The sequence below is a fragment of the Rhinopithecus bieti genome, unplaced genomic scaffold, assembly GCF_001698545.2.
Source record: "Rhinopithecus bieti isolate Rb0 unplaced genomic scaffold, ASM169854v2 scaffold_33210, whole genome shotgun sequence".
Lineage (NCBI taxonomy): Eukaryota > Metazoa > Chordata > Mammalia > Primates > Cercopithecidae > Rhinopithecus > Rhinopithecus bieti.
In genome coordinates, this window is record NW_016814226.1 from 1,133,391 (window position 1) to 1,147,043 (window position 13,653).

General features: G+C 42.4%; 1 protein-coding gene across 3 annotated transcripts in view; it reads right to left on the reverse strand.

The window, feature by feature from the left end:
* EFCAB6 (EF-hand calcium binding domain 6) overlaps positions 1-13,653 on the reverse strand; it is a 324,746-nt gene that overhangs the window by 229,384 nt on the left and 81,709 nt on the right. The window contains exons 1-2 of one of the 3 annotated variants that reach the window (XM_017850034.1): positions 10,580-10,650; positions 6,442-6,554 (exon numbers count right to left, since the gene is read on the reverse strand). Coding sequence is in view for 1 of the 3 variants with exons in the window: in XM_017850035.1 (XP_017705524.1) it covers positions 6,442-6,554; positions 10,580-10,714 (248 nt within the window). In the remaining 2 variants the exon portion in view is untranslated. Of the gene's footprint in view, positions 1-6,441; positions 6,555-10,579; positions 10,716-13,653 lie in introns of those variants that run through there. The other 2 variants (XM_017850033.1, XM_017850035.1) reach the window with 2 other exon arrangements.

Consider the following 13,653-nt stretch of genomic DNA (forward strand, 5'->3'; position numbering starts at 1 on the left):
CCCAAACTACCACATCTTTAATTTGGAACATCCACAGAATGGTTTTGCCTCCTAACTGGAGGATTTGAATTTCAATGATAAAAGTTATAGGATAAGTATTTAATGGGAAAAACAGGATGGAACTAAGATTTTATTTTACGATGAATAGAGGATAGAAGACAATTGGGATGGGCCAATAGGCTTTAGACTGTGGTACCAGTTAGGAGGCAGCAATGAGAATGTAAGCTAATGCTGTGGAAACAGGAATACACAGAATGAATGGATATATAGCTTACATTGGATCAAATCAAAGATGCCTTTCATTTATGTGTTGGGAATACATAAAAGAATGCATTATAAAAAATCTACTGCCAATTATTGATAAAATGCAAAAACAAAAAGAGATGTCCATAGCAGAACCGAAATTGTATTCTAGAACTTACCTTCTTATAATATCTAAAGAAATAAGAAATAAGCAAATGAAAAAATGTAAAAATTCAACAAGAAACAAAAAAAGCCAGCATAAATTGAAGCAAAAAGAAACTGACTATGAGTAGACAGAAAGTTTTGCTTCCAATTTTGGTGGATTAGCTCATACAACCCTCCCAGCAGATAACATTTAAAACTCTGGGCAAAATATAAACAGAACACTATCTGGAGGCCCTGGGGAGCAACTGAAAGCAGATATAAACTGAAGCTGGCACTTGGAAAAATGAAATCTTACGCAGTGAGTTTCTTGTGATTTGGCTTTTTGCCTGAGGGCAGGCCCCAGCTGGAATCATGCTAAGTGGCTAGAATTTGGATATAAATTCAGGCTCTTACCAGTTTTAGGAATTGGAAAGCAGAGTTCAGGCCTCCCACGGTGGCCAGAAGGCACGGAGGGAAAACCCAAAAAGAAGAGAGGCATAAAGGGGGAGCTCCAATATCTGTGAGTAAACTTTGCCCAAATCTCTGGCCAACTCCTGAACTACAGATGTGCAGAGAAGACACCAAGCTGCCCCTCTGGGGGAAAATAATAAAACAAAGATTTCCCACCTCCAGGAGGACAAAGTTTAGAGTTTGAATACAGTCAAGTAAACTGGCTGCTAAAACAAACAAACAAATCTGCAGAGCATAACAGAATCCATAGTTTCTATAATGTAAAATTATAGAAATTTACTATATCCAGAATGAATTTCAAAATTATGAGACAGAAAAAAAACCTCAGGAAACTGTGATTCACATTCAAGAAAAAAGGTCATCAATAAAGACCAAACCCTTACTTTCCTTTTATGGTATAAGTTGAAAAAAAAAGTTTTTTTTTTTTTTTTTTTTTTTTTTTTTTTTGAGACGGATTCTCGCTTGTCACCCAAGCTGGATGCACTGGCCAGATCTCAGCTCACTGCAAGCTTCCCGCCTCCCGGGTTCACGCCATTCTCCTGCCTCCAGCCCTCCCGAGTAGCTGGACCACAGGCGCCCGCCACCTCGCCCGGCAGTTTTTTGTATTTTTTAGTAGAGCGGGGTTCACTGTGTTAGCCAGGAGTGGTCTCGATCTCCTGACCGTTGTGATCCGCCGCCTCGGCCTCCCAAGAGTGCTGGGATTACAGGCTTGAGCCACCGCGCCCGGCCGAAAAAAAAAAGTTTTAAAACCCAAACCCTGAGATAAGCTAGATGTTGGAATTAGCAGATAAAAAGTTTAAAGCAGCCAAGTGCAATGGCTCATGCCTGTAATCCCAGCATTTGGGGAGGCTGAGTGAGGCAGGAGGATCACTTGATGCTAGGAGTTTGAGACCAGCCTGGGCATGATAGTGAGATGCCATCTCTACAAAAAATAATTTTAAAAATTAACCAGGCATAGTGGCATGCCTGTGGTCCTAGCTGCTCATGAGGCTGAGGTGGGAAGATTACCTGAGCCCAGGGGTTTGAGGTTGCAATGAGCTATGACTGCAACACTGCACTCCAGCCTGGGCAACACAGCAAGACTCTGTCTCAAAAAGAAAAAAAAAATTAAGCATTTAAAAGTTCTTAAAACTAAAATAACAGTGTTTGAGAATGTAAAAGAAAACATATTTATACTGAGTGAACAGATAGGAAATCTCAGTGGAACAACAGGAGCTGCAGCAATGTATTATGTGTTTATGGTGTATGTAAAAGTACAATGTAGGGCAGCAATATAACAAAGGATAGGAGAGAAGAACTGGGAAAACACTGTTGTAAGGTCCATACACTGCACATGAATCACTATAATAGTACTTAGAGGTAGGTTCTGATTAATCAAAGATGTATATTATAAACCTTATTAGTCTGCTTTGCATTGCTATCAAGGAATACTTGAGACTAGATAATTTATAAAGAAAAGAGGCTCATTTGGCGTATGGTTCTGCAGACTGTACAGGCATGGCACCACCATCTGCTTGGCTTCAAGAAGTTATTTTTTTTCTTTTTAAATTATACTTTAAGTTCTGGGATACATGTGCAAAACATGCAGGTTTGTTACATAGGTATACTGTGCCATGGTGGTTTGGTGCACCCATCAACCCATCATCTAGGTTTTAAGCCCCATATGCATTAGGTATTTCTCCTAATGCTATCCCTCCCCTTGCCCCCCAACCCCATGACAGGCCCTAGTGTATGATGTTCCCCTCCCTATGTCCATGTATTCTCATTGTTCAACTCCCACTATGAATGAGAACATGTGGTGTTTGGTTTTCTGTTCCTGTGTTAGTTTGTTGAGAATCATGATTTCCAACTTCATCCATGTCCCTGCAAAAGACATGAATTCTTTCTTTTTTATGGCCGCATAGTACTCCATGGTGTATATGTGCCACATTTTCTTTATCCAGTCTATCATTGATGGGCATTTAGGTAGTTCCAAGTCTTTGCTATTGCAAATAGTGCTGCAATAAACATATGTGTGCATGTGCCTTTATAGTATAATGATTTATAATCCTTTGGGTATATGCCCATTAATGGGATTGCTAAGTCAAATGGTATGTCTGGTTCTAGATCCTTGAGAAACTGCCACACTGTCTTCCACAATAGCTGAACTAATTTACACTCCCACCAACAGGGAAAAGTGTTCCTATTTCTCCACATCCTCTCCAGCATCTATTGTTTCCTAACTTTTTAATGACTGCCATTCTAACTGGCATGAGATGGTATCTCAATGTGGTTTTGATTTGCATTTCTCTAATGACCAGAGATGTTTAACTTTTCTTCTATGTTGTTGGGCGTGCATAAACTGTCTCTTTTGAGAAGTGTCTGTTTCATATCCTTCACCCACTTTTGATGGGTTTTTTTTTTTTTTTTTTTTTTTTTTGTAAAGTTTGTTTAAGTGTCCCTTGTAGATTCTGGATATTAGGCCTTTGTCAGATGGATAGATTGCAAAATTGTTCTCCTATTCTGTAGGCTGCCTATTCACTCTGATGATAGTTTCTTTTGCTGTGCAGAAGCTCTTTAGTTTAATTAGATTCCATTTGTCAATTTTGGCTTTTGTTGCAATTGCTTTTGGTGTTTCAGTAATGAAGTCTTTGCCCATGCCTATGTCCTGAATGGTATTGCCTAAGTTTTCTTTCAAGAAGTTTTTCACTGGTGGTGGAAGGTGAACAGGGAGCAAGCACATCACATGTCGAGAGAGGGAGCAAGGCAGAGGGGGGAGGTGCCCGCCTCCTTTAAATACCAGTTCCTGTGTGAACTAACAGAGCAAGAACTCACTCATCACCATGGGGAGGGCACTAAGCTATTCATGAGGAATCTACCCCAATGACACAAATACCTCCCACTGGGTCCAACCTCCAACACTGGGGATCACATTTCTTTCCTTTTTTAAATAGAGACAGGGTCTCGCTAATGTTGCCTAGGCTGGTCCTTGGACTCCTGGCCTCAAGTGATCCTCCTGCCTCAGCCTCCCAAAGTGCTGGGATTACAGGCGTGAGCCACCATGCCTGGCCTGGGGATCACATTTCAACATGAGATTTGGAAGAGACAAATATCCAAACCATATCACCCTAGAACAAGCACCAAAAAATTTGATAATAAATAAAAAGTCAATAGAAGTAAAATGGAATACAAAACACTCAGTTTTTCCAAATTTCATGGAAGAATGCAAACTCTCCAGGAGTGGATAGTGAAGGAAGGAGAGGAACATAATGCACACAAGGCAGAGATCCCACTGTGGAAGAAAACGTCACTTCAGACACAAAATTACTTTACAGAATCTCTCTATAAGAACATGAACTCAGTAAAACGAGAGTTGAATGGCAGATCATAAACCAACAAAATAAGATGGAAAATAATATTGTAGACCTAAAGAAACAACATTAGAGATCCAGTAAATAAATTAGAAACAGCTAAGAATAGGATAGACCTTGGTGAAAATCAAATTACAGGTATAGATAAAAGATCTAAGACGATCACTGTGAATACAGAGGAAAAAGACAAAGAGAATGAAGCACAGAGAGAGAATTTCATAGAGAGGAAAGACAACGACCATCCAACATAAGGACAATCTGCTTCCCTGAAGTTAACAGTCTGGAAAATGAAAGATGTGTTCAAAGATCTATGTCACTAAACATTCTTGGGATAAAGAGAGAATTGAGTTTGCAGATTGAAAATATACTATGATCTAAAAAACAGATGCAGAAGGTACAACACTGAGACATATACCAGTTATGCCACTGACATTCAGGGACGGGCTGGACGCAGTGGCATACGCCTGTAATCTCAGCTCTTTGGGACTGTGTATAGGCAGGAGGATCACTTGAGCCCGGGAGCTTGAGATCAGCCTGGCAACATAGTGAAACCCTGTCTCTACAATTTTTTTAAAAGTTAGCCAGGCATGATGGTGTGTGCCTGTGGCCCCAGTTACTTGGGAGGCTGAGGCCAGAGGATCACTTGAGCCTAAAGTGCTGGAATTGCTCAGGAGGTTGAGGCTGCAGTGAGCTATGACTGTGCCACTGCACTCAAGCCTGGGCAACAGAGTGAGTGAGACCTTGTCAGAAATCAGAAAGAGAGAGGAGAGGAGAGGAGAGTAGAGGAGAGGAGAGGAGAGGAGAGGAGAGGAGAGGAGAGGACAGGAGAGGACAGGAGAAGAGAGGGAAGGGAAGGAGGGAAGGAGGGAGTTCCAGGATAAATGACTCTTAGGGCAATCAGCCAGAGAAAGGAAATCATTCATAAGAGAGAAAATGAAGCAGGACTCAGACTTTTCCACAGGCAAACTCAGTACCAGAGGGCAATGGACCAAAGTCTACAACATATTGAAGGGGGAAGATGTGACCTGTGGACATTATATCCAAGATATAGAGCCAGGACGTATTCATCATTTTCTTGAGTGTCATTTAAATGTCTATTCTTCTGATACACTCAAGGAAAAGTAAATTCTTACAGAGAACAGCATCTATATAAACCCATTTTTACAAATGTATTTCTTTCTGCCTAGCTTCTTTCCATATATGTGCCATGGAGAGATGCCAGGAACCCTGTGGACAGTGGTTATTTCTGGGTAGTGGGCTTGGTTCGATTGTTTACTTCAATCTCTTCCTCGTCGCATTGGCACCTGCCTCATGCGGCTGTGGGGGATATAGAGGCGACGCAGGAACAGGCTTTGCACGGCGCCTGGCACAGGAGGCTTCGAAAACTAGAACACTGGAGTCTGCTATACGCAAGCTTGGTGAGTGGAACCAGGCTGAAACCTGAGAATCTGTCATTTTTCAGCTTGCTAGTGAGACGGATCTGAGAATCATAGAAGGTGCTCCATGAATATCTGCTGCTCTGAATTAAGCTGAAACCAGACAACGACAACCCATTTTGAGCGAGCCATTCACAGGCAGTCACTCCTGAAGCACCAGACCACTGAGGGGAAATCTTATTTAAGGCGAGGAAAATGACCAAAGGCTGGGAAGGAAGAGGATACAATGGCATGAGCCATACATTGATCCTTAAAGAACTGGACCCTGCCTCTCTCCAAAGCTACCCAACAGGCCGACAACCCGTTCACACGAGGAAATGTGTCCTGTTGCAAGGTTATGTCTAGTGACCTGGGTTTGCGTGTCTAACATAACTGGAAATTACTCAGCTATCTGCCCTTTTCTGTTAAGATTTTTCCCATCATTAAAGAAAAAAAAAATTGAAAATACAGAAGCAGCAGAACAGGGACATCTCACTTAAGGACAACCTGAGTATTTTGGAATATTTTCCAATCCGCTACAGATATTCCATACACATCTTCTGTGTTATTATTAACTCTTCATGGATATCCTTGTTCCTGGCTATAGATTTTAACCACGTGGCTATATTGTGACTCATTTAGCCTTTTCCTATTCTTAGGCATTGACGTTATTCTTATAAATAATGATACTATGGCTAGCTTTGTAGATAATGTATTTTCTACATTTGAAAGTATCTCCTCAGGAAAGATTCAAAGAAGAGGAATTACCATGCCAAAAGATATTGAAATCTTTAGCTATATACTTTAAAAATACTTACCTTGATTTCCAATACAATATCTAAGGTTCAAGTCATTATTTATGCTGAGATTCTTCAAAAACACATTGTAATCTACTGCAGTATCGCTGTGGATGTTGTAGTGCTTCGAAAACCTAAAATACAAATGTTCTTTAGCAATGAGAAATTATGAATCTAAAATGAAGCAAGTTTGTTACTAAGGTATCCTTTACACTCGGGCTGGCATTAATTTTAATGTCTGTTTCTAGCTACAGACGGAATTGAAAAGTAAACCCCAGAAAATGTTACTGTCAGATTTTTGTTTTTAATGCAGCCACTTCGAGATCACTTCTTTAGCCTACAGATGGATGCATTGAGATTACAGTGAGACAGCAAACGTTGCTGGACCTGTTGAGAAATGGCCAGACCTAAGGAGTTTCTCCTTGCTCTGGCAGGAGGGGAGCTGGGGCTCAGTCTGCACAGCAGCCGCCTCTCCACTCCAACAGCAGAAGCAGGTCCCACTTGCCTTTAATAATTGTAGGGAAATGAGTCAACCAGCACAAAATTTCCATAAACAGGGGAATGGAGAGCTGGGTTGAGGAGCCAGCAGAGATGATCTCGACTGAGCATACCCTTTCTCTAGAGAGAAACTGAGGCCCGCAGATGGCATATGGTTTCAAAACAGGGGGTGGTAGAGGGGGCAAAGTTTCTCTTGAAGCATTCTGGGATTTTTATATGTAACATATAAAATGAGACTTTTTAAAACAACGAACCACTGTCTATCCCTGAAATACACTGATGTACAGAGAGAGAGAGAGAGAGAGATGTTTTGTTTTGTTTGTTTTTGTTTTAGACAGAATCTCGCTCTGTTGCCCAGGCTAGAGTGGGGTGCTGCAATCTCAGCTCACTGCAACCTCCACCTCCCTGTTCAAGTGATTCTCGTGCCTCAGCCTCCCGAGTAGCTGGGATTACAGCCATGCACCACCACGCATGGCTAATTTTTGTATTTTTAGTAGAGACGGGGTTTTGCCATGTTGGCCAGGCTGGTCTCAAACCCCTGGCCTCAAGTGATCTGCTCACCTCAGCTTCCCAAAGTGCTAGAATTATAGGCATGAGCCACTGTGCCCAGCCGAGATAAACTTTTTAAAAAGTTAAGATAAATAGGATGTTTGAATTTTTAAAATAAATTTTCTATTATTCAAGTCTTCCACCTGATAAATGGTTTTCTAGATCATTCCTGTGTTATTACATTTCTAAAAATTGACAGGTTTTAAGTGTTTGGTTATATTCTCTCCATATGTGTTGATTTCTGTAATTATCTAATCTCATACTGCTTTCTAAAATTTAGTAATTATCACTTAAAGTATTTGTTATTTTCTGTTTTCTAAATTTAACAAAGAGTAATGTCATGTAGTTATTTCAATGCATACTTTTTCCACTTTGATGACTCTTGCCTATTGTTTTAATAAGATAAGCGATCTCTAGGTGTGATAGCTGCCAGATGTTAGCAGTGAAACTCCCTAAGCAGCTTCATCTTTCATCCATGGTCTCTGTCTTGTGAAAATGAGGTAGTAAGTTTGAGAAACCAGACGGCCCAATTGAGGGGAGAAGGGTATGACTCCAATCAGCTCATAAACCTCTCCAGCATCACCACCTGTAACTGGGTTTCATTCGTCTGCTCAGGCAACAGGCTGAACTGTAGTGATTTGTTTGCTGGTTTTACAAGGCTGCTCATAAATGATTTCACCTATTTCAAACATGCTGGCCTCCAGGGCAGTGGAGAGTAGGCTGGAGGGAGATGGGAAACACAAAACTCAATGGGTTTGGGGATATCCTGATTAAATAGAGGGCTTGGTGGTAACTGTATCTCTGGCCTCTTGTTTTATGTAGGTTGGACAGTAGTCTGCTGCCTAAATGGCACAAGTCATCACAGGGTAAAGGGCATTCATGGAGTCTTTATGATGATGAGATGGTCACTGTGAAATCAGCCCTACTATGTGCAAGCGTGTCACAGGCATGTTATGTACATTACATTGAGTCTTCACCCCAGCCCTGAGAGGTGGGCTGCTCAGTCCCCATTTTTTTTTTTTTTTTAGATGGAGTCTCGCTCTGTCGCCAGGCTGGAGTGCAGTGGTGCGATCTCAGCTCACTGCAACCTCTGCCTCCCGGGTTCAAGTGATTCTCCTGCCTCAGCCTCCTGAGTGACTGAGACTACAGGTGTGCACCACCATGCCTGGCTAATTTTTGTACTTTTAGTAGAGATAGGGTTTCACCATGTTGGCCAGGATGGTCTCAATCTCTTGACCTCGTGATCCACCTGCCTCAGCATCCCAAAGTGCAGGGATTACAAGCGGGAGCCACTGCACCCGGCCAGTCCCCATTTCTTTAAGAGAAAACTGAGTCTTGACAAGGCTCAGGAGCTACCCTGAGGCCCTAGAACAAGGGAGGAGAGAGCACAAACTTCACCTCCAGCAGCCTGACTTCAAAGCCTGGGCCATTTGTACCACACAAAGAGCCGAACGTTGAAATTAAATAGAAAGCTGTTAGATAAAAGAAAGGATTCAAAAATGCATTGTGTTTCCTGCTCAAAAATAAAAAAGACAAAGTTAATACTGAAGCAGCTTCTCCAGGAAAGAGTATATTCTTGAGCTTCAATAAGAAAAGCATTAAAGCAATTGAAGAAATGGTCTACTTTTGATCTTCTGTGTTTCTAAGTCTAAAGGAAAGCAATTCTATTATGTTCAGTTTCTCAAGCCTTATCATGAAAATAGCATTGTTTTGAGGCTTAAAAAAATCTCAAATAAAATTTGTGGAGTTCTTTATTATTCAATACTTATGAGATGGGGAAGCAGACAGTAACATTTTTTATAGATTTACTAGGTTGGAGACTGCAGTGCCAAACACAAGGTTTATTGTCAAATAAAACACTGTTTTGTTTTTTGATTGCCTGTTTTAGAAGAGCGCTGCCTCTGTTCTATAATTGCGTGCACAAAATTATTTAATTTGTTTTGTTTGGATCTTATTCTGGACACTTTCCCAGCCGGAAAAGATGTAAAAATTAAAACATCTATTATATCTTTTATATTCTGAGGTGGGTTATAAAGAGGAAAAAAAAGAAAAATACATTCAAAAGAGTAGGAGATGCCATTTTTTAAAGTCTGCCTGCTTTTCAGGCCCTGCAGCATCAGTAACATGTCACATGCCCTCTAGACTTCCTTGCCTCAGGGGCAAATTCTTCCACTCTGCTTCTAGCAGCAGCCACACTATCTTTATGAGATACAAGGAGCTACCGGGACCCATTTTCATAGCAACTTAGAACACCAGTGCAATGCGAAAAGCTTGGGCTCCGGGTGAAATGAGGCTTGGTGCTTTTGTTAATGGTCTGGTGGGTATTTAGGAAAGTGTTTGGGAAAAAGCACGAAGAGGGAAAGGACCTCTCGGCTGGATACTGTAGAAATTAAGCTAGACATGGGCCCATCTTCCAGTGGCTTTCACTCAAAACTCAAATAGCCACAGAAGCCAAACATTTGGCTTCTTCTGAATGATGTGGAGTTTATAGACGGCTCAAAAAAATGCCCGTGCAGGCTTGTGTGTGCTGCCCTTGGAGTCAGGAGCAGGTGGTGGTGGCGTTCAAATGCCATGAAGCAGCTAAATGTTCTGCTGTTCATCATCCTCCTGCCCCACACCCCTGCACCTCAGCAACAACAGTCCTCAAAGGAAAATTAAGTCTCCGTGATTGTATCAGGATGCAGAGCCAACGGGGAGCACAGCAACAACGTGTGAATCCTGAAATTTGTCATTCTCCTAACCCCAGGCTTTGAGTAAAAATCAACAGTGAACTAGAAATATGTGGGATGGGGGGCGGGCACAGTGCCAAGTGGGGAAAGAGACAATTGGTGATGGATTACTCCAATAACCTGGATGTGTTCAAAGCTGCAGGCCAGAGGACGGACCCGAGGGTGCTTCAGGAATGAAAACCATTAGCTCTCATTTTTGAGAATGCATGGGGAGCTTTAGGAACATGAGAGAATGTCCAGTGAGTGCCTCTTTGAGAAATAAGGTGTGTGTGTGAGGTGGGGGGGACGAGAGATGGATGGAGCCAATGAACCCAACAGGTCTCATTTTGAAATTGGTTAAAAGTTCTACTGAGCAATCTCTCACCGTGCCTTCATTTGCTTACTTTTCGTATTCCTCGTCTCTTAACTTCAAACAGAAGGTCTCCAGAACCCTTCTTAGCTCCTGCGGTTGAACCAGTCCAGTCTTGTTAACATCAATGAGCTGAAAGGCTTTCAGAACACTCTTAATGTTTTGAAAACCTATGTATAAAAGTGATTTAGGAAAAGTCAAAAGATCTAGTGTTAGAAACCAAATGGCAATAAAATGTGAAAGGTTTTTTTAATACTTTTTTTAAAATAAAATGTTTTCAAAGACTCACAGTGGTGGGCACTGCAAAAATGACATGTCTACGGAAAAAAGAACACTTTGCATTTATTGAATGTTTTCAAGGCAATTTTCTCTGTAAATGGTCTTAGTAATTTAAAAAAAAAATCTCTTTCTGATGTAAAGCAATAAGTCTCATACACAATTCATTCCCTTTTAGGGCCGTATGAAAAAATCTTTTTTGTTAATTGATACTTAAAAACTACAGTTCTGGCATGGCTGGACTTGTACAATTTTATTTTCACAGCCATATGCAAACTATTTTTACTAGGAGCTGGAAAATATGACTGTATATTTCAACCCCTCTAAATTTTTTAAAGATATCACAGAAAAGTTTTGCAGAGACTTCTCCAAACTCAGCAAATGATATTTAGTGGGTGCACAGATGCACATGGCATTAGGATAGACCCTGTGGATCCACAGGGAACACCCAGTATATTTATTGGGTGCACAGATGCACATGGCATTAGGATAGACCCTGTGGATCTGCAGGGAACATCCAGTTGTGCTCTTGGCCTTAAACTACTTACATTCAAAGGAAAGAAGCACAGAGCTGTGTGATGGAAGCCTTTCAACCCCTCTGAAGGAGGTACTATTTCCCCAACGTTAGATATGGAAACTGACTGCTCCCTGCTCACACTCCACATCTTGTTATTACCAAGGACTGCTGATTCTGCACAATCCAACCCCACGCTGCGGCTGCCCACCCCCCATCTTTCCAGTTCACTCCCTTGGGTGCCCAGAGCTCACAGCCTTGACCCACTGGGTCCTCCCCTGGGCTCCTGCCTCCCTCCACACTCCTCCACGCCTCTCAGCCTCACTTCCTTCCTAACCCTCCCATCAACACCTTCGCCGCTTGGCATATATGCTTGACTCCCTCCTCCCCTCTACCCCCTCCTACTCTCTTGGTGAGACCCTAACCGGGGGTAAACCCAACTCGCCACCTCTTCCAAACCCATCCAAATGGCCTGACATGGCTGGAGAGAAACACACCACGAGCACCTCCCTGGCTCTCCTAACTCGAGACCATTAACTCCACCAGGACGGGTGCTGCGTGGTAATCCCACCAGGACGGGTGCTGCATGGTAATCCACCCCATACATCATCACTCTCACACACACATCCACAGATACATGCAGACACACCATCACTCACACACACATATATTCATACACACACATACACCTGTGCATATACTCACATACACACCATCACTCACACACATATATTCACACAGATACTCAAATGCACACACACCATCACACACATATATTCATACATATACATGCCTGTGCATATACTCACACACACCATCACTCATACACATATATTCACACACACACATACATGCACTGATACATGCACACACACCATCACTCATACACACATATATTCATACACACACACACCTGTGCATATACTCACACACCATCACTCACACATATTCTCACACACATGCACAGATACAGGCACACACATCACTCACACACACATATATTCATACACACACACAACTGTGCATATACTCACACACACTCACACCATCACTCACACACATATATTCGCACATATATTCACACACACATGCACACTCACACACCTGCATATACTCACACATTCATACCATCACACAAATATTTACACACACACATACATGCAGATACATGCATACACACCATCGCTCACACACACATATATTCACACACCTGTGCATATATTCACATTCACACCATCACTCACACACATATATCACACACACCTGCATATACTCTCACACACACAGGCATATACTCACGCACTCACACCATCACTCACACACATATATTCACTCACACATGCACATATACACACACACCTGCATATACTCACACATACACCGTCACTCACACACATATATTCACATACACCTGCATATACTCACACGCTCACACCATCAATCACATACACATATATTCACACACACATGCATGTACTCATACGCACACACCTGCATATACTCACACACACATTCACACACATATGCACATATAATCTCACACACACTCACATACACCATCACTCACATATATACTCACACTCACACCACCACTCTCACACATATATTCACACACACCTGTGCATATACTCACATGCACACACACTTGTACATATAATCACATACACACCATCACTCACACACACATACACATACTCCATCCACACAGCCATTCCCACCTTCTACACTCTCCTAACCTCCAACTTCTCCTCCTGCCTCCTGCTTTACTGATAACCTTACCTCTTATTTAACAGAGAAAACAGAAACAACTAAAGGACAGCATTCCCATTCCCCGCACCCACTTGCAGCTGGCCTGCTCCATCCCCAGATGAGACAGGTGCCTCCTGTCCTGTTGTAAGGGATCAAGGGATGAACCTCCATGATCCTACCTATGGCCTGGCGGCGCCACGTGACGCACATGACCCTGACCCTGTCCCCAGGCAAGGAAGTGCTCCTGCCCGTCCTACTCCCTCTCAGGTCCCCCCATGAAGATGAGCGGCTTCACAAACAGAACCTGCCTCCTTGCCTCACCTATTCCTCCAGTCACCCATTCCCTTGGGCTGAAATTCCCTCAAGATTATCTCCAATGCGTCCCCCTCTCTTAAAACCTCTCCAATCACTTTTGTCCACACGACTGCACAAACAGTGTTCTTGTCAGTGTGACCAAAGACTTCCACCTGTCAAACCCAAGGGCCACTTCTCAGTCCTCATCTTGCTGTCCCAGCAGCCGCCTTTGGCACAGCTGCTTGGCCCTTCTTCCTTGAGGCACTTTTGCTGCT